Raw genomic sequence first — 21,971 nt, 5'->3', positions numbered from 1 at the left:
TGGGACAACTTGATCACCTTGTAACCTCCCCCAGTGCTTAGAACAGTGCTTTGCACATAGTAAGCGCTTAACAAATGCCACCATTATTATCAATCAATCAATTGGGTAGGGACTCTCTCTAGATGTTGCCAACTTGTACTTCCCAAGCGCTTAGTACAGCGCTCTGCACACAGTAAGCGCTCAATAAATACGACTGATTGATTGACTGATTCTCTGTGCCTCAGTTACCTCATCTGTGAAATGGGGACTAAAACCGTGAGCCCCCCGTGGGACAACCTGATCACCTTGTAACATCCCCCAGCGCTTAGAACGGTGCTTTGCACATAGAAAGCGCTTAACAAATGCCATCCTTATTATCAATCAATCAATCAATCGTATTTATTGAGCGCTTACTGTGTGTATTATTATTATTGTGTGTGGAGGGAGGGCATTCTGGGCCGGGGGGAAGAAATACCTCTTAGACTGTGAGCCCACTGCTGGGTAGGGACTGTCTCTATATGCTGCCAACTTGTACTTCCCAAGCGCTTAGTACAGTGCTCCGCACACAGTACACAGTGCTCTGCACACAGCATGGCTCGGTGGAAAGAGCCCGGGCTTTGGAGCCAGAGGTTGTGGGTTCAAATCCCGGCCCCGCCACTAGTCAGCTGGGTGACGTTGGGAAACTCACTTCACTTCTCTGGGCCTCCGTTCCCTCATCTGGAAAATGGGGATGAAGACTGTGAGCCCCTTGTGGGACAACCTGATCACCTTGTACCTGCCCCAGCGCTTAGAGCAGTGCTTTGCACATAGTAAGCGCTTAACAAAGACCAACATTATTATGATGATGATTTACTGAGTGCTTACAGTGTGTGTTATTATTATTGTGTGCGGAGGGAGGGCATTCTGGGCCGGGGGGAAGAAATACCTTTTAGACTGTGAGCCCACTGTTGGGTAGGGACTGTCTCTCTATGCTGCCAACTTGTACTTCCCAAGCGCTTAGTCCAGTGCTCTGCACACCGTAAGCGCTCAATAAATACGGTTGATGATGATGATTTATTGAGTGCTTTCTGTGTGTGTTATTATTATTGCGTGCGGAGGGAGGGCATTCTGGGCCGGGGGGAAGAAATACCTTTTAGACTGTGAGCCCACTGTTGGGTAGGGACTGTCTCTGTATGCTGCCAACTTGTACTTCCCAAGCGCTTAGTCCAGTGCTCTGCACACAGTAAGCGCTCAATAAATACCATTGATGATGATGATTTATTGAGCGCTTACGGTGTGTGTTATTATTATTGCGTGCGGAGGGAGGGCGTCCCGGGCCGGGGGGAGCAGATCCCATTATTATGATTATTATCAGCATCACGGCCGTTCCTCGGAGAGGGAATTCCCGGCGCCCGGAGGACGTCCTCACCTGCGTCCAGGACCCGGATGCCCACGGGGGCGGACTCCTCTCGGGCCAGCAGGTACCACTGGTCGCGGGCGTCGGGCAGCCACTCCTCCACCCTGCAGGAGTAGTTGCCCGCGTCGTCCGGCCGGGCCCTCAGCACGGTCAGCCGGTACAGGGTGGGCGACGGCCTCTGGAAACGCAGCCGGCCCGCCCAGGGGCCGCCCTCCGGCCCGAACACGGCGTCGGGGCGCACGCTCAGCACCGTGGCCCGCTCTTCTCCTCCTCCTCCTCCTCCGTCCTCCTCCTCGGGGTCTTCATCCCGGCCGGACCCCCGCCGGGGGCGGAGGGCCAGCCAGGCCACGGCCAGGCGGGAGTCCCCGGCCGAGCGGGCCAGGACGGCGCAGTCCAGCCGGAAGGGCCCGTCCTCGGGCACCGTGGCGTTGGCGGCCGCCGCCTCCACCTGCAGCGCGGGCTCTGGGCCCCAGACACGTCGGTGTTCGTACAGGGTGATGATGGGATTTGTTAATCGATCCATCATCAATCAATCGTATTTATTGAGCGCTTACTGTGTGCTTTGCGATTGATGTTGCCAATCTGGACTTCCCAAGCGCTTAGTCCAGTGCTCTGCGCACAGTAAGCGCTCATGAGCCCACTGTTGGGTAGGGACTGTCTCTACGTGTTGCCAATTTGTACTTCCCAAGCGCTTACTACAGTGCTCTGCACACAGTAAGCACTCATGAGCCCACTGTTGGGTAGGGACTGTCTCTAGATGTTGCCAATCTGGACTTCCCAAGCGCTTAGTCCAGTGCTCTGCACACATAAGCGCTCAATAAATACGATTGATGATGATGATAGTATGTTTGGTTTTGGTCTCTGTCTCCCCCTTTTAGACTGTGAGCCCGCTGTTGGGTAGGGACTGTCTCTACATGTTGCCAATTTGTACTTCCCAAGCGCTTAGTCCAGTGCTCTGCACACAGTAAGCGCTCAATAAATACGATTGATGATGATGATGGTATGTTTGGTTTTGTTCTCTGTCTCCCCCCTTTTAGACTGTGAGCCCGCTGTTGGGTAGGGACTGTCTCTAGATGTTGCCAATTTGTACTTCCCAAGCGCTTAGTCCAGTGCTCTGCACACAGTAAGCGCTCAATAAATACGATTGATGATGATGATAGTATGTTTGGTTTTGTTCTCTGTCTCCTCCCTTTTAGGCTGTGAGCTCGCTGTTGGGTAGGGACTGTCTCTACATGTTGCCAATTTGTACTTCCCAAGCGCTTACTACAGTGCTCTGCACACAGTAAGCGCTCAATAAATACGATTGATGATGATGATGGTATGTTTGGTTTTGGTCTCTGTCTCCCCCCTTTTAGACTGTGAGCCCGCTGTTGGGTAGGGACTGTCTCTACATGTTGCCAATTTGTACTTCCCAAGCGCTTACCACAGTGCTCTGCACACAGTAATCGCTCATGAGCCCACTGTTGGGTAGGGACTGTCTCTAGATGTTGCCAATTTGTACTTCCCAAGCGCTTAGTCCAGTGCTCTGCATACAGTAAGCGCTCAATAAATACGATTGATGATGATGATAGTATGTTTGGTTTTGTTCTCTGTCTCCCCCCTTTTAGACTGTGAGCCCGCTGTTGGGTAGGGACTGTCTCTACATGTTGCCAATTTGTACTTCCCAAGTGCTTACCACAGTGCTCTGCACACAGTAAGCACTCATGAGCCCACTGTTGGGTAGGGACTGTCTCTAGATGTTGCCAATTTGTACTTCCCAAGCGCTTAGTCCAGTGCTCTGCACACAGTAAGCGCTCAGTAAATACGATTGATGATGATGATAGTATGTTTGGTTTTGTTCTCTGTTTCCCCCTTTTAGACTGTGAGCCCGCTGTTGGGTAGGGACTGTCTCTAGATGTTGCCAATTTGTACTTCCCAAGCGCTTACTACAGTGCTCTGCACACAGTAAGCGCTCAATAAATACGATTGATGATGATGATAGTATGTTTGGTTTTGGTCTCTGTCTCCCCCCTTTTAGACTGTGAGCCCACTGTTGGGTAGGGACTGTCTCTACATGTTGCCAATTTGTACTTCCCAAGCGCTTAGTCCAGTGTTCTGCACACAGTAAGCGCTCATGAGCCCACTGTTGGGTAGGGACTGTCTCTATATGTTGCCAATCTGTACTTCCCAAGCGCTTAGTCCAGTGCTCTGCACACAGTAAGCGCTCAGTAAATACGATTGATGATGATGATAGTATGTTTGGTTTTGGTCTCTGTCTCCCCCTTTTAGACTGTGAGCCCGCTGTTGGGTAGGGACCGTCTCTAGATGTTGCCAATCTGTACTTCCCAAGCGCTTAGTCCAGTGCTCTGCACACAGTAAGCGCTCAATAAATACAACTGATGATGATGATGATGATGATGATGCGGAGCACTGGACTAAGCGCTTGGGAAGTCCAAGTTGGCAACATCTAGAGACGGTCCCTACCCACCAGTGGGCTCACAGTCTGAAAGAAGCGCTTACTATGTGCCAAGCACTGTTCTAAGCGCTGGGGGGAATACAAGGTGGTCAGGTTGTCCCACGTGGGGCTTCCAATCCCAATCCCTATTTATTCTATTTTCTTCATATGTTTTGTTTTGTTCCCTGTCTCCCCCTTCTAGACCGTGAGCCCGCTGTTGGGTCGGAACTGTCTCTAGATGTTGCCAACTTGGACTTCCCCAAGTGCTTAGTACAGTGCTCTGCACACAGTAAGCGCTCAATAAATACGATTGATTGATTGATTGTTGGGTAGTAATAATAATAATAATAATAATAATGATGGTGGCATTTGTTAAGCGCTTACTCTGTTCTAAGCACTGGGGGGGATACAAGGTGATCGGGTTGTCCCCCATGGGGCTCACAGTCTTCATCCCCATTTTACAGATGAGGGAACGGAGGCTCGGAGAAGTGAAGTGACTCGCCCAAGGTCACACAGCAGACACGTGGCAGAGCTGGGATTCGAACCCGTGACCTCTGACTCCAAAGCCCGGGCTTTTTCCACTGAGCCACGCTGCTTCTCTAGGGACCGTCTCTAGATGTTGCCGACTTGGACTTCCCAAGTGCTTAGTCCAGTGCTCTGCACACAGTAGCGCTCAATAAATACGATTGAATGAATGAATGAGGGGCTTCCAGACCCATCATGGGGGGAGACACCTCCCCATCCCGCCCCTCTGGGCCTCAGTTTCCCCCCTGCAAGGTGGGGCGGAGATCCCAGCTCTTCCCTTTGAACCACAAAGACCATGTATCTCCCCCAGTGTTAGAACAGTGCTTGGCCCATAGTAATAATGATGGCATTTATTAAGCGCTTACTATGGGCCAAGCACTGTTCTAAGCGCTGGGGAGGTTACAAGGTGATCAGGTTGTCCCCCGGGGGGCTCACAGTCTTCATCCCCATTTTACAGATGAGGGAACTGAGGCCCAGAGAAGTGAAGTGACTCACCCAAGGTCACCCAGCTGACAAGTGGCGGAGCCGGGATTTGAACCCATGAACTCTGACTCCAAAGCCAATAAATACAATTGATTGATTGGTTGATTGCTTGTTGGGTAGTAATAATAATAATAATAATGGTGGCATTTGTTAAGCGCTTACTATGTTCTAAGCGCTGGGGGAATACAAGGTGATCAGGTTGTCACTGAGCCACGCTGCTTCTCTGAGTAAATGCTTAAATACCAACGTTATTATTAGTTAATAATTAATTAATTAAATTATTATTATTATTATTATTATTATTATTATTATTATTATTATTATTATTATTATTATTATTATTATTATTATGAGAAGCAGCGTGGCTCAGTGGAAAAGAGCCCGGGCTTTGGAGTCAAAATTCATTGGCTCAAATCCCAGATCTGCCAATTGTCAGCTGGGTGACTTTGGGCAAGTCACAACTTCTCTGGGCCTCAGTTCACTCATCTGTAAAATGGGATTAAAACTGTGAGCCCCCCGTGGGACAACCTGATCATCTTGTAATCTCCCCAGCGCTTAGAACAGGGCTTTGCGCATAGTAAGCGCTTAACAAATACCATCATTATTATTGTAACTTCCCCAGCACTTAGAACAGTGCTTGGCACATAGTAAGTGCTTAACAAATGCCTTTATTATTATTATTGTAACCTCCCCAGCGCTTAGACCAGTGCTTGGCACATAGTAATCGCTTAATAAATGTCATCATCATTATTACTGTAACCTCCCCAGTGCTTAGAATAGTGCTTTGAACATAGTAATCGCTTAATAAATGTCATCATCATTATTATTATTATTATTATTGTAACCTCCCCAGCTCTTAGAACAGTACTTTGCCCATAGTAAGCGCTTAATAAATGCCATCACTATTATTATCACTGTAACCTGCCCAGCGCTTAGAACAGTGCTCTGCACATAGTAAGCGCTTAATAAATGTCATCATCGTTATTATTATTATTATTGTAACCTCCCCAGTGCTTAGAACAGTGCTCAGCATATAGTAAGCGCTTAATAAATGCCATTATTATTATTATTATTATTATCATTATTGTAACCTCCCCAGTGCTCAGAACAGTGCTTGGCACATAGTAAGCGCATAATAAATGCCGTCATCATCATCATTATTATTATTATTAATGTAACCTCCCCAGCGCTCAGAACAGTGCTGGGCACATAGTAATCGCTTAATATCATGATTATTATCATTATTGTAACCTCCCCAGTGCTCAGAACAGTGCTGGGCACATAGTAATCGCTTAATAAATGTCATCATCATCATTATTATTATTATTGTAACCTCCCCAGCGCTCAGAACAGTGCTTTGCACATAGTCAGCGCGTAATAAATGCCATCATCATCATTATTATTATTATTATTAATGTAACCTCCTCAGCGCTTAGAACAGTGCTTGGCACCCAGTAATTGCTTAATAAATGTCATCATCATTATTATTATTGTAACCTCCCCAGCGCTCAGAACAGTGCTTTGCACATAGCGCGTAATAAATGCCGTCATCATCATTATTATTATTAATGTAACCCCCCAGCGCTTAGAACAGTGCTGGGGACATAGTAATCGCTTAATAAATGTCATCATCCTGATTATTATTATTATTGTAACCTCCCCAGCGCTCAGAACAGTGCTTTGCACATAGTCAGTGCATAATAAATGCCATCATCATCATCATTATTATTATTATTATTAATGTAACCTCCCCAGCACTTAGAACAGTGCTGGGCACCTAGTAATCGCTTACTAAATGTCATCATCATGATTATTATTATTATTGTAACCTCCCCAGAGCTCAGAACAGTGCTTTGCACATAGTCAGCGCATAATAAATGCCATCATCATCATTATTATTATTATTGTTATTAATGTAACCTCCCCAGCACTTAGAACAGTGCTGGGCACCTAGTAATTGCTTACTAAATGTCATCATCATGATTATTATTACTATTGTAACCTCCCCAGCGCTTAGAACAGTGCTTTGCCCACAGTAAGCACATAATAAATGCCATCATCATCATCATTATTATTATTATTATTATTAATGTAACCTCCCCACAGTGCTGGGCACCTAGTAATCGCTTACTAAATGTCATCATCATCATTATTATTATTATTGTAACCTCTCCAGCACTCAGACCAGTGCCAGGCACCTAGTAAGCGCTTAATAGCTGCCACCATCATTCTTCTTCTTAAGCGTTGTGGTTTTTGTCCATCATTCTTGTTAGATTATTAAGCGTCGCGCTTCTTCATCATCATCAATCGTATTTACTGAGCGCTTACTATGTGCAGAGCACCGTACTAAGCGCTTGGGAAGTCCAAATTGGCAACTTATAGAGACAGTCCCTCCCCAACAGCGGGCTCACAGTCTAAAAGGGGGAGACAGAGAACAAAACCAAACATCCTAACAAAATAAAATAAATAGACTCCCCCTTTTAGACTGTGAGCCCACTATCGGGTAGGGACTGTCTCTATGTGATGCCAATTTGTACTTTCCAAGCGCTTAGTACAGTGCTCTGCACATAGTAAGCGCTCAATAAATACGATTGATTGATTGATTGATTGATTGACTAGATAGGTACAAGTAAAATAAATAGAGTAATAAATATGTATATACAGGTGCTGTGGGGAAGGGAAGGAGGTAAGATGGGGGGGATGGAGAGGGGGGCGAGGAGGAGAGGAAGGGGCTGAGTGTGGGAAGGCCTCCTGGAGGAGGTGAGCTCTCAGCAGGGCCTTGAAGGGAGGAAGAGAGCGAGCTTGGCGGATGGGCGGAGGGATTGGGGGCATTCCAGGCCCGGGGGTCGATTTTCGCGATCGGGGGGCTCACCTGGGCGGGAGACGGTGACGGTGGCGGTCCCGGAGGTCTCCTCGGCCCGCTTGTACCAGCGGCCGTCGGGGCCCGGCAGCCACTCCTCCACGCTGCAGGCGTAGGCCCCGGCGTCGCGCGGGCCCGCGGCGGGGATGACCAGGCGGTAGTGGCCGGGGGCCGGGCTGTCCAGCCGGGCCTCCTGGGGGTCGCCGGGCCGGTCCCCGGCCCGGGAGGAGGCGTCCCGGCCCAGCCGGGCCACGGTCCGGCTCTGGCCGGGCCCGCCGACCAGCCAGCGCACGGAGAACTGGGCCTGGGCGCTGGACCTGTCCACTACAGTGCAGCCCAGCTGCAGCCGCTGCCTCTCCAGGACGGTCACGTTGCCCTGGGCCTGGAGGACCTTCAGGCGGGCGTCTGGGAGGGGAAACCGAGGCCCGGTTACCGCCCGTCCCGTCCCCTCCGGCCCCCCAGGCCCGGGGCTGAGCCTCTCTGGGCCTCGGCTCCCTCGGGGGACGGCCGCGGGAGGGACTTGGACTTCCCAATAATAATAATAATAATAATAATGGCATTTGTTAAGCGCTTACTATGTGCAAAGCACTGTTCTAAGCGCTGGGGAGGATACAAGGTGATTAAGTTGTCCCACGTGGGGCTCACAGTCAATCCCCATTTTACAGATGAGGTAACTGAGGCTCAGAGAAGTTAAGTGACTTGCCCAAGGTCACACAGCAGACATTTGGCGGAGCCGGGATTCGAACCCCTGACCTCTGACTCCAAAGCCCGTGCTCTTTCCACTGAGCCACGCTGCTTCCCAAGCGCTTAGTCCAGCACCCTGCACACAGTAAGTGCTCAATAAATACAATTGTACATATTTATTACTCTATTTTATTTGTACATATCTATTCTATTTATGTTATTTTGTTAGTATGTTTGGTTTTGTTCTCTGTCTCCCCCCTTTAGACTGTGAGCCCGCTGGTGGGTAGGGACTGTCTCTAGATGTTGCCAATTTGTACTCCCCAAGCGCTTAGTACAGTGCTCTGCACATAGTAAGCGCTCAATAAATACGATTGATGATGATGATGATGACTGGGTCCCTTCTTTATTTCTGTATCATTTAATCAAAGACACTGTTCTAAGCGCTGGGGAGGTTCCAAGGTGATCAGGTTGTCCCACGGGGGGCTCGCGGTCTTCATCCCCATTTTCCAGAGGAGGGAACTGAGGCCCAGAGAAGTGAAGCGACTTGCCCAAAGTCACCCAGCTGACAGTTGGTGGAGCCGGGATTTGAACCCGCGACCTCTGACTCCAAAGCCTGGACTAGAGCAGTGCTTTGCACATAGTAAGCGCTTAACAAATACCAACGTTATTATTATTTCCACTGAGCCACGCTGCTTCTCACTGCTTCTGAGCCCACTGTTGGGTCGGGACCGTCTCCATACGTGGCCAACTTGTACTTCCCAAGCGCTTAGTACAGTGCTCTGCACACAGTAAGCGCTCAATAAATATGATTGACTGAATGTTGTTGTCTGTCTCCCCCTTCTAGCCTGTGAACCCGCTGTAGGGTAGGGACCGTCTCTAGATGGTGCCAACTTGTACTTCCCAAGCGCTTAGTACAGTGCTCTGCACACAGTAAGCGCTCAATAAATACGACTGAATGAATGAATGAATTTTGTTGTCCGTCTCCCCCTTCCAGCCTGTGAGCCCACTGTTGGGTAGGGACTGTCTCTATATGTTGCCAATTTGTACTTCCCAAGCGCTTAGTACAGCGCTCTGCACACAGTAAGCGCTCAATAAATACGATCGATTGATGGACTGATTGCTTCTGCTTCTCACCGATGAAGACCGGGAGCCCCACGTGGGACGGGGACCGTGCCCGCCCCGCTGGGCCTTCCCCGGCGCCCAGCCCGGTGCCCGGCACGCGGGAGGCGCTTAACGAGTACCGGGGTCGTCGCCGTCGTTACCTGGCAGCTTAACGGTGACCTCGGTCTGCCCGGACGCCTCCTCGGCCAGCCGGTACAAGCCGCGCCCGTCGGGGCCCGGCAGCCACTCCTCCACGCGGCAGTAGTAGCCGCCGCTGTCCCCGACGGCCGCCCGCCGCAGGGTGAGGGCGAAGAGGGCACCGGGGAGGGCGGCGGGCCGGCGCTCGAACTGGACGCGGCCCCGGAGGCCCCGCTCCTCCGCGTAGGCGCTCAGCTCCAGGGCCGAGTCGGGGGCGGCCCGCAGGATGAGGCGGCCGTCGGTGCCCGCCGCCGTGCCCGCCCCCGTCGCCTGGCGCACGTACCACAGCACGGCGAAGTGGGAGTCCGGGCTGGTCTGGGCCTGCACCGAGCAGTTGAGCTGCAGGGAGCCGCTCTCCACCATCGTCACGCTCCTCCTGGCCTTGCTCACCTGCAGTCGGCTCACTGGACGGGCGGGAAAAAACGGGAAAACGACGGGAAAACGGTGCCTCAGCGATGCCCGCGGCCCCCGCTCTCTCGAGCCAATCGATCGATCAATCAATCGACACTGTGTGCAGAGCACCGGACTGAGCACTTGGGAAGTCCAAGTCGGCAACATATAGAGACCCGACAGTGGCAAACTGTTGTCAATTTGGACTTCCCAAGCGCTTAGTACAGTGCTCTGCACACAGTAAGCCCTCAATAAATACAACTGATGATGATGAAAGTGGAACGGGAAAACGGCGCCTCAGCGATGCCCGCGGCCCCCGCTCTCTCGAGCCAAGCGATCAATCAATCAATCGACACTGTGTGCAGAGCACCGGACTGAGCTCTTGGGAAGTCCAAGTCGGCAACATACAGAGACCCGACAGTGGCAAACTGCTGTCAATTTGGACTTCCCAAGCACTTAGTCCAGTGCTCTGCACACAGTAAGCGCTCAATAAATACAACTGATGATGATGATGAAAGTGGAACGGGAAAACAGCGCCTCAGCGATGCCCGCGGCCCCCGCTCTCTCGAGCGGTCAATCGATCAATCAATCGACACTGTGTGCAGAGCACCGGACTGAGCGCTTGGGAAGTCCAAGTCGGCAACATATAGAGACCCGACAGTGGCAAACTGTTGCCAATTTGGACTTCCCAAGCGCTTCGTACAGTGCTCTGCACACAGTAAGCGCTCAATAAATACAACTGATGATGATGATGAAAGTGGAACAGGAAAACGGCGCCTCAGCGATGCCCGTGGCCCCCGCTCTCTCGAGTCAATCGATCAATCAATCGACACTGTGTGCAGAGCACCGGACTGAGCGCTTGGGAAGTCCAAGTCGGCAACGTATAGAGACGGTCCCTACCCGACAGTGGCAAATTGTTGCCAATTTGGACTTCCCAAGCGCTCAGTACAGTGCTCTGCACACAGTAAGCGCTCAATAAATACAACTGATGATGATGATGAAAGTGGAACGGGAAAACGGCGCCTCAGCGATGCCCGCGGCCCCCGCTCTCTCGAGTCAATCGATCAATCAATCGACACTGTGTGCAGAGCACCGGACTGAGCGCTTGGGAAGTCCAAGTCGGCAACGTATAGAGACGGTCCCTACCCGACAGTGGCAAATTGTTGCCAATTTGGACTTCCCAAGCGCTCAGTACAGCGCTCTGCACACAGTAAGCGCTCAATAGATACAACTGATGATGATGATGAAAGTGGAACGGGAAAACGGCGCCTCAGCGATGCCCGCGGCCCCCGCTCTCTCGAGCGGTCAATCGATCGACACTGTGTGCAGAGCACCGGACTGAGCGCTTGGGAAGTCCAAGTCGGCAACATCTAGAGACCCGAGAGTGGCAAACTGTTGTCAATTTGGACTTCCCAAGCGCTCAGTACAGCGCTCTGCACACAGTAAGCGCTCAATAAATACAACTGATGATGATGATGAAAGTGGGCTCACAGTCGGCCCTTCCGGCTCACTGGACGGGTGGGAAAATCCCATCTTGGTGCCACCCTGGTTCCGTCCGCTCTCTCGTGGATAATAATAATAATAATAATGATGGCATTTGTTAAGTGCTTACTATGTGCAAAGCACTGTTCTAAGCGCTGGGGGGGATACAATGTGATCAAGTTGTCCCCCGTGGGGCTCACAGTCTTAATCCCCATTTTTACAGATGAGGGAACTGAGGCTCAGAGAAGTTAAGTGACTTGCCCAAGGTCACACAGCAGATTTGTGGTGGAGCCGGAATTCGAACCCCTGATCTCTGACTCCAAAGCCCGGGCTCTTTCCACTGAGCCACGCTGCTTCTCTCCCCACGACCCCCCGGCCGGCTCCCGGACAGGTGGATCCCTGGGGGGCCGCCCCCTTCGACCCCATTCCCCCCTGCCTTTTTTAAAATAATAATAATATTTGTTAAGCGCTCACTAGGTGCAAAGCACTGTTCTAAGCGCTGGGGAGGATACAATAATAACCATAATGATGGCATTTATTAAGCGCTTACTATGTGCCAAGCACTGTTCTAAGCGCTGGGGAGGATACAAGGTGATCGGGTTGTCTCTTGTGGGGCTCACAATCTAAATCCCCATTTGACAGATGAGGGAACTGAGGCCCGGAGAATAATAATAATAATGGTATTTGTTAAGCGCTCACTAGGTGCCAAGCACTGTTCTAAGCGCTGGGGAGGATACAAGGTGATCGGGTTGTCCCCCGTGGGGCTCACAGTCTCCATCCCCATTTGACAGATGAGGGAACTGAGGCCCAGAGAATAATAATAATAATGGTATTTGTTAAGCGCTCACTAGGTGCCAAGCACTGTTCTAAGCGCTGGGGAGGATACAAGGTGATCGGGTTGTCCCCCGTGGGGCTCACAGTCTCCCTCCCCATTTGACAGATGAGGGAACTGAGGCCCAGAGAAGTGAAGTGACTTGCCCCAAGTCACCCAGCTGACAGTTGGCGGAGCCGGGATTTGAACCCATGACCTCTGGCTCCGAAGCCAGGGCTCTTCCCACCGAGCCACGCTGGATCTTTGGGGTCCAGACCCAGGCAGCCTTGAAGTCATCTCCTAATTGGGCCGGGGCTATTTTTGATCCGGTTGCTAGGGAAACCCCGGTTGCTATGGCAACTGCATAGGGGAAATTGGCACCCTATGGTTAAATTGCCCGTTCCCTGGCTTGGGAAACTGGTCTGTGGTTGGGGAAGAAGGCGGGTGGAGTGGCCGAGTTGGCAGGACCCCTCCCTCCGTCCGGCCTCCGGCGACGGGCATCGGCCTCTCCGGCGCCACTCGGGAGCCGCCGGTTTCGGCCTGCCCGGTTGGCCCCGAGCACGGCGGTTTCGAAGGTCCCCCCCTCATCCCCATCCCGGCTAGAACTCGCCACTCGCCTCCCCCGACATCGGGTCCCGGGGGGCGGGACGCCTGGGTTCCGATCCCGGTGAGCCCACTGTTGGGTAGGGACTGTCTCTATATGTTGCCAATTTGTACTTCCCAAGCGCTTAGTCATCATCATCATCATCATCATCAATCGTATTTATTGAGCGCTTACTATGTGCAGAGCACTGTACTAAGCGCTTGGGAAGTACAAATTGGCAACATATAGAGACAGTCCTTACCCAACAGTGGGCTCACAGTCTAAAAGGGCTTAGTAATGTGCTCTGCACATAGTAAGCGCTCAATAAATACGATTGATGATGATGATGCCCGCTGGGTGACCTCGGGCGAGTCACCGCACCTCTCTGGGCCTCAGAATCCTTCCCTTGTAAAACAAGGTCGGGACGCTCACCTGGATAATAATAATAATAATGATGGCATTTATTAAGCGCTTACTATGTGCAAAGCACTGTTCTTAAGCGCTGGGGAGGTTACAAGGTGATCGGGTTGTCCCACGGGGGGCTCACAGTCTTCATCCCCATTTTACAGGTGAGGTCACTGAGGCCCAGAGAAGTGAAGTGACTTGCCCAAAGTCACACAGCTGACAATAAGGCCGGGACGCTGTGGGCCCGTTGTTGGGTAGGGACCGTCTATATATGTTGCCAACTTGTACTTCCCAAGTGCTTACTAGCTCAATAAATACGATTGATTGATTGATCGTCTCTAGATCTTGCCAACTCGGACTTCCCAAGCGCTCAGTCCAGTGCTCTGCACACAGTAAGCGCTCAATAAATATGATTGATTGATTGACCGTCTCTAGATGTTGCCGACTCGGACTTCCCAAGCGCTTAGTCTTAGAACAGTGCTTTGCACGTAGTAAGCGCTTAATAAATGCTATCATTAGTCCAGTGCTCTGCACGCAGTAAGTGCTCAATAAATACGATTGAATGAATGAAAGGACAACCCGACGACCTTGTATCCCCCCTCCCCAGCGCTTACTATGTGCAAAGCACCGTTCTAAGCGCTGGGCGGGGGGATACGAGGTGATCAAGTTGTCTCATGTGGGGCTCACAGTCTTCATCCCCATTTTCCAGATGAGGGAACTGAGGCGCTGAGAAGTGAAGTGACTCACCCAAGGTCACCCAGCAGACATGTGGCGGAGTTGGAATTCGAACCCGTGACCTCTGACTCCAGAGCCCGGGCTCTTGCCACTGAGCCACGCTGCTTCTTGGGGGTCCGAGGTCGTGGGTTCCAATCCCAGCTCTGCCACCTGTCAGCTGGGGGACTCTGGGCACTTCTCTGGGCCTCGGTTCCCTCACCTGTCAAATGGGGATGAAGACTGTGTGCCCCCCGTGGGACAACCCCCTCCTCCCCCTCTCCATCCCCCCGCCTTACCTCCTTCCCTTCCCCACAGCACCTGTATATATGTATATATGTTTGTACGGATTTATTACTCTATTTATTTTACTTGTACATATTTATTCTACTTTTTTTATTTTGTGAATATGTTTTGTTTTGTTCTCTGTCTCCCCATTCTAGACCGTGAGCCCGCTGTTGGGTAGGGACCGTCTCTAGATGTTGCCGACTCGGACTTCCCAAGCGCTCAGTCCAGTGCTCTGCACACAGTAAGCGCTCAATAAATACGACTGATTGATTGATTGATTGGCCGTCTCTAGATGTTGCCGACTCGGACTTCCCAAGCGCTCAGTCCAGCGCTCTGCACACAGTCAGTGCTCAATAAATACGGCTGATTGCTTGATTGACCATCTCTAGATGTTGCCGACTTGGACTTCCCAAGAGCTCAGTCCAGTGCTCTGCACACAGTAAGTGGTCAATAAATACGATTGATTGATTGATTGACCGTCTCTAGATGTTGCCAAATCGGACTTCCCAAGCGCTCAGTCCAGTGCTCTGCACACAGTAAGCGCTCAATAAATACGATTGATTGATTGACTGATTGATTGACCGTCTCTACATGTTGCCGACTTGGACTTCCCAAGCGCTCAGTCCAATGCTCTGCACACAGTAAGTGCTCAATAAATACGATTGATTGATTGATATGTTTGTACGGACTTATTACTCTATTTATTTATTTGATTTGTGCGTGTTTATTCTATTTATTTTATTGTGTTAATATGTTTCGTTCTCTGACTCCCCCTTCTCGACTGTGAGCCCGCTGTTGGGTAGGGACCGTCTCTAGATGTTGCCGACTCGGACTTCCCAGGCGCTCAGTCCGGTGCTCTGCACACAGTAAGCACTCAATAAATACGACTGATTGACCGTCTCCAGATGTTGCCGACTCGGACTTCCCAAGCACTTAGTCCAGTGCTCTGCACACAGTAAGCGCTCAATAAATACGATTGATTAATTGATTGATTGACCGTCTCTAGATGTTGCCAACTTGGACTTCTCAAGTGCTCAGTCCAGTGCTCTGCACACAGTAAGTGCTCAATAAATATGACTGATTGATTGATTGACCATCTCTAGATGTTGCCGACTCGGACTTCCCAAGCGCTCAGTCCGGTGCTCTGCACACAGTAAGTGCTCAATAAATACGATTGATTGACCATCTCTAGATGTTGCCGACTCGGACTTCCCAAGCGCTCAGTCCAGCGCTCTGCACACAGTAAGTGCTCAATAAATACGATTGATTGACCATCTCTAGATGTTGCCGACTCGGACTTCCCAAGCGCTCAGTCCAGTGCCCTGCACACAGTAAGCGCTCAATAAATACGACTGATTGACTGATTGATTGACCGTCTCTAGATGTTGCCGACTCGGACTTCCCAGGCGCTCAGTCCAGTGCTCTGCACACAGTAAGCGCTCAATAAATACGACTGATTGATTGATTGATTGACCGTCTCTAGATGTTGCCGACTCGGACTTCCCAGGCGCCCAGTCCAGTGCTCTGCACACAGTGAGCGCCCAATAAATACGACTGATTGATGGATTGATTGACCGTCTCTAGATGTTGCCGACTCGGACTTCCCAAGCGCTCAGTCCAGTGCCCTGCACACAGTAAGCACTCAATAAATACGACTGATTGACCGTCTCCAGATGTTGCCGACTCGGACTTCCCAGGCGCTCAGTCCAGTGCTCTGCACACAGTAAGCGCTCAATAAATACGACTGATTGATGGATTGATTGACCGTCTCTAGATGTTGCCGACTCGGACTTCCCAGGCGCTCAAGTCCGGCGCTCTGCACACCGTAAGCGCTCAATAACTCCGACCGATCGACCGTCTCTAGATGTTGCCGACTCGGCCTTCCCAAGCGGTTAGTCACCATCATCAATCGTATTTATTGAGCGCTTACTGCGTGCAGAGCACTGACAGTGCTCTGCACGCAGTAAGCGCTCAATAAATCCGACCGACTGAATGACAGGGCAACCCGACGACCTCGCAACCCTCCGCCCCGGCGCTTAGGAGAGTGCCCGGCCCTTCCCGAGCGGCGGCATCACCACCCACCGGGCCGCAGGACGCGGATCTCGAGCAGGTTGGACGTCCGGAGCGCCAGGCGGGTCCAGGTGCGGTTGTAGTTTCGGCGCCAGAGCTGGGCCTCGCACTGGTACTGGCCGGCCTCCGCCTCTCCGGCCCGGCTGACGCTCAGCCTCACGGGGCCCGGCCCGGCCGGCCCGGCTCCGGCCGCCTTCTCCACGGCCGTGCGGGAGCGGAACCCGGCCGCCCGCGGGCCCGCCCCCCACTGCACCCCGCCTTCCCGCGTGAAGGTCACCAGGTCGTGGAAGCCGGTGGTGGCCGCCGGCTGGAAGCGCCAGCCCACGGCCACGGGCACCCAGGGCGGGTAGGACGGCTTGACGATGCACTGCAGGTCGAAGGTGGCCCCGTAGGTCACCCCGGGGGTGCGGGAGACGGCCGTCACGGCGAACCCCGTCTCTGTCGGGGGGCACGGAAGGGAAGGGAAGGGCCTGCTGAGAGCTCACCTCCTCCGGGAGGCCTTCCCGGACTACTGAGCCCCCTCCTCCCCATCCCCTCCCCGCAGAACCTGTATATATATATATATATACATATATATATATATATATATACATGTGTATATAATGTGTATGTGTATATATATATATATATATATATATACAGGTTCTGTGGGGAAACATTAACAGTGTATATATGTGTATATGATGTGTATATATATATACATATATATATATACACATCATATACACATATATACATTGTTAACATTGTGCATAGATATATAACAATAATAATGAGGGCACCCCTCCCCACAGAACCTGTGTATACACACACACACACACACACACACACACACACACACACACACTATATACACATTATTTACACATATATACACTGTTAATGTTTCCCCACAGAACCTGTATATATATATATATATACACGTTATATACACATGTATACATTGTTAATGTTGTGCATATATGCATAGATATATAACAATAATAACGCTAATGATGGCACCCCTCCCCACAGAACCTGTATATATATATACATCATATACACATATATACACTGTTAATGTTTCCCCACAGAACCTGTGTTTATGTGTATATATATATATACACACACACACACACATATACATTATATACACATGTATACATTGTTAATGTTGTGCATATATGCATAGATATATAACAATAATAATAATGATGGACCCCTCCCCACAGAACCTGTATATGTATATACATTATATACACACATATACACTGTTAACATTGTGCATATATACATAGATATATAACAATAATAATAATGATAATGATGGCAACCCTCCCCACAGAACCTGTATATATATATATATATATATATATATATATATATATATATATATATATACATATATATACACACACACACATATACATTGTTAACATTGTGCATATATACATAGATATATAACAATAATAATGATAATGATGGCATCCCTCCCCACAGAACCTATATATGTGTGTGTGTGTGTGTGTGTGTGTATGTATATATGTATATACATTATATACACATATATACACTGTTAATGTTGCCCCACAGAACCTGTATATATATATATATACATTATATACACATGTATACATTGTTAATGTTGTGCATATATGCATAGATATATAACAATAATAATGATAATGATGGCACCCCTCCCCACAGAACCTGTATATATATATTATATACACATATATACACTGTTAACGTTGTGCGTATATATAGCTCTCTTCCTCCCTTCAAGGCCCTACTGAGAGCTCACCTCCTCCAGGAGGCCTTCCCACACTGAGCCCCTTCCTTCCTCTCCCCCTCGTCCCCCTCTCCCTCCCCCCATCTTACCTCCTTCCCTTCCCCACAGCACCTGTATATATGGATATATGTTTGTACATATTTATTACTCTATTTATTTTACCTGTACATATCTATTCTATTTATTTTATTTTGTTAGTATGTTTGGTTTTGTTCTCTGTCTCCCCCTTTTAGACTGTGAGCCCACTGTTGGGTAGGGACTGTCTCTATATGTTGCCAACTTGGACTTCCCAAGCACTTAGTACAGTGTTCTGCACACAGTAAGCGCTCAATAAATACGATTGATTGATTGATATATACATAGATATATAACAATAATAATGATAATGATGGCACCCCTCCCCACAGAACCTGTATATATATATACACATTATATACACATATATACACTGTGAATGTTGTGCATATATGCATAGATATATAACAATAAAAATGATAATGATGGCACCCCTCCCCACAGAACCTGTATATATATATATATATATATACATTATATACACATGTATACACTGTTAACATTGTGCATATATACATAGATATATAACAATAATAATGATAATGATGGCACCCCTCCCCACAGAACCTGTATATATATACATCCCCCCCCGCCTTACCTCTTTCCCCTCCCCACAGCACCTGTATATATGTATATATGTTTGTACGGATTTATTACTCTATTTTACTTGTGCATATTTATTCTACTTATTTTATTTTGTTAATATGTTTTGTTTTGTTGTCTGTCTCTCCCTCCTAGACTGTGAGCACGCTGTTGGGTAGGGACCGTCTCTATATGTTGTCAACTTGGACTTCCCAAGCGCTTAGTACAGTGCTCTGCACACAGTAAGCGCTCAATAAATACGATTGAATGAATGAATGAATGAATATATACATTGTTAATGTTGTGCATATATACATAATAATAATAATAATAATAATAATAATAATAATGGCATTTATTAAGTGCTTACTATGTGCAAAGCACTGTTCTAAGCGCTGGGGAGGTTACAATCAATCAATCAATCATATTTATTGAGCACTCACTGTGTGCAGAGCACTGTACTAAGCGCTTGGGAAGTACAAGTTGGCAACATCTAGAGACGGTCCCCGCCCAACAGTGGGCTCACAGTCTAGAAGACTGTGAGGTTGTCCCACATGGGGCTCACAGTCTTAATCCCCATTTTACAGACGAGGGAACTGAGGCACAGAGAAGTGAAGTGACTTGCCCAGAGTCACACAGCTGACAACTGGCGGAGCTGGGGTTTGAACCCATGACCTGTGACTCCAAAGCCCGGGCTCTTTCCACTGAGCCACGCTGCTTCATACATATACATGCATACATATGTATATATATGTGTATATATATCAATCAATCAATCAATCGTATTTATTGAGCGCTTACTGTGTGCAGAGCACTGGACTAAGCGCTTGGGAAGTACAAGTTGGCAACATATAGAGACAGTCCCTACCCAACAGTGGGCTCACAGTCTAAAAGGGGGAGACAGAGAACAAAACCAAACATACTAACAAAATAAAATAAATAGAATAGATATGTACAGGTAAAATAAATAAATAAATAAATACAGTAATAAATATGTACAAACATATATCCATATATACAGGTGCTGTGGGGAAGGGAAGGAGGTAAGATGGGGGGGATCGAGAGGGGGTCGAGGGGGAAAGTTGGCAACATATAGAGACAGTCCCTACCCAACAGTGGGCTCACAGTCTAGAAAGACCATCACCGCTACTGTGAGAAGCAGCGTGGCTCAATGGAAAGAGCCCGGGCTTGGGAGTCCGAGGTCATGGGTTCAAATCCCGGCTTCACCAATTGTCAGCTGGGTGACCTTGTGCAAGTCGCTTCATCATCATCATCATCAATCGTATTTATTGAGCGCTTACTATGTGCAGAGCACTGTACTAAGTGCTTGGGAAGTACAAATTGGCAACACATAGAGACAGTCCCTACCCAACAGTGGGCTCACAGTCTAAAAGGGGGAGACAGAGAACAAAACCAAACATACCAACAAAATAAAATAAACAGGATAGATATGTACAAGTAAAATAAACTTCTCTGGGCCTCAGTTAGCTCATCTGTAAAATGGGGATGAAGACTGTAAGCCCCACGTGGGACAACCTGATCGCCTTGTATCCTCCCCAGCGCTTAGAACAGTGCTTTGCACATAGTAAGCGCTTAACAAATGCCATCATCATTATTATTATTATTATTACTACGAGAAGCAGCGTGGCTTAGTGGAAAGAGCCCGGGTTTAGGAGTCAGAGGCCGTGGGTTCTAATCCCACCTCCGCCCCCTGTCAGCTGGGTGACTTTGGGCAAGTCACTTCACTTCTCGGTGCCTCAGTGACCTCTTCTGTAAAATGGGGATTGAGACCGTGAGCCCTAAGTGGGACCACCCGATTACCCTGTATCTCCCCCAGCGCTTAGAACAGTGCTCGGCATATAGTAAGCGCTTAACAAATACCAACATTATTCGAGAAATACCAACTATAGAGAAGCAGCGTGGTTCAGTGGAAAAGAGCCCGGGCTTGGGAGTCAGAGGTCGTGGGTTCAAATCCCGGCTCCTCCAATTATCAGCTGGGTGACCTTGGGCAAGTCACTTCACTTCTCTGTGCCTCGGTTACCTCATCTGGAAAATGGGGGTGAAGACTGCGAGCCCACTGTGGGACAAGCTGATCACCTTGTAACCTCCCCAGCGCTTAGAACAGTGCTTTGCACATAGTAAGCGCTTAATAAATGCCATCATTATCATTACTATGATTAGAAAGGGGGATGGAGAGCGGTCCGCTCGCTTCACTAGAGTGGACCGGCAATTCCTTGGGGGCAGGGATGGTGCCTGCTTATCGTCCTTTCCCGAGCGCTCAGCCCAGTGCTCTGCACAAGGTGGACGGGAAGCTCCTTTTCATTCATTCGTTCGTTCAGTCGTATTTATTGAGCGCTTACTGTGTGCAGAGCACTGGACTAAGCGCTTGGGAAGGACACGATGGCAACATACAGAGACGGCCCGCACCGAGCGCCGGAGAGAAGACGACCCGGTACCCGCCGGCCGCCGGACTTACCCAGGGCGGTGACGGCAACGTGGGTGGCGGCCTTCCTCTCCCCGACGACCTGCCAGTCCCCGTCGGGGCCGTGGGCCCACTCGGTGACGTGGCACTCGTAGCGGCCCTCGTCCGCCCGGACGGCGCCCAGGACGCGCAGGCGGAAGGAGCCGGGCTGGACCTGGTCGGTCTGGACGAGGCCGAGGCCGCAGCGCTCCCAGTAGCCGGGGCCGGGCTGCACGGTGCCCTCGCGGTCCAGCCCGGTCACGACGGCGGCCCGGCCCTGGCCGTCCAGCAGCTGCCAGAGGACGGAGAAGCGGGCGCGGGGCCGGGCGGCGGGCGAGCGGACGCTGCAGGCCAGCTGCAGGTTGTCCCCCTCCAAGACGCCGCTGGCGTTGCTCGCCAGGTCCACCGACAGGCTGGTCTCTGCAAGGGGCGACAGGGCCGGGCCCGGGGGGCCGGGCGACCGGGGTCTTGGGGTCGGGGTGGGCGGTGGCACCCGCCGGGGCCCGGAGCGACTCTCTGACGGTCCCCCCGTGGCCCTGCAAGGACCCCCGAGTCTCCCCTCTCCGTTCTCCGTCCCTGACTGTCCCCCAGCGCCCCAGTACGGACCGTCCCAATCCCCAGACTCTCCCATCCCCACTCCTGACTGTCCCCCGGTGCCCCAGCATGAACCACAGTCTACAAT

General features: G+C 50.1%; 1 protein-coding gene across 2 annotated transcripts in view; it reads right to left on the bottom strand.

Moving 5' to 3' along the window:
• The window catches only part of IGSF3 (immunoglobulin superfamily member 3), a 62,960-nt gene that overhangs the window by 2,129 nt on the left and 38,860 nt on the right, over positions 1-21,971 (bottom strand). For both annotated transcript variants that reach the window (XM_038758422.1, XM_038758423.1), the window contains 5 exons: positions 21,305-21,709; positions 16,413-16,838; positions 9,624-10,064; positions 7,690-8,082; positions 1,388-1,837 (listed from right to left, as the gene is read on the bottom strand). In XM_038758422.1, coding sequence (XP_038614350.1) covers positions 1,388-1,837; positions 7,690-8,082; positions 9,624-10,064; positions 16,413-16,838; positions 21,305-21,709 — 2,115 coding nt within the window. The remainder of the gene's footprint in view (positions 1-1,387; positions 1,838-7,689; positions 8,083-9,623; positions 10,065-16,412; positions 16,839-21,304; positions 21,710-21,971) is intronic.

Source organism: Tachyglossus aculeatus, chromosome 16, assembly GCF_015852505.1.
Source record: "Tachyglossus aculeatus isolate mTacAcu1 chromosome 16, mTacAcu1.pri, whole genome shotgun sequence".
In the NCBI taxonomy this organism is placed as follows: Eukaryota; Metazoa; Chordata; class Mammalia; order Monotremata; family Tachyglossidae; genus Tachyglossus; species Tachyglossus aculeatus.
The sequence above is the reverse complement of the archived record's forward strand: the minus strand, read 5'-3'. Positions and strand labels throughout refer to the sequence as shown.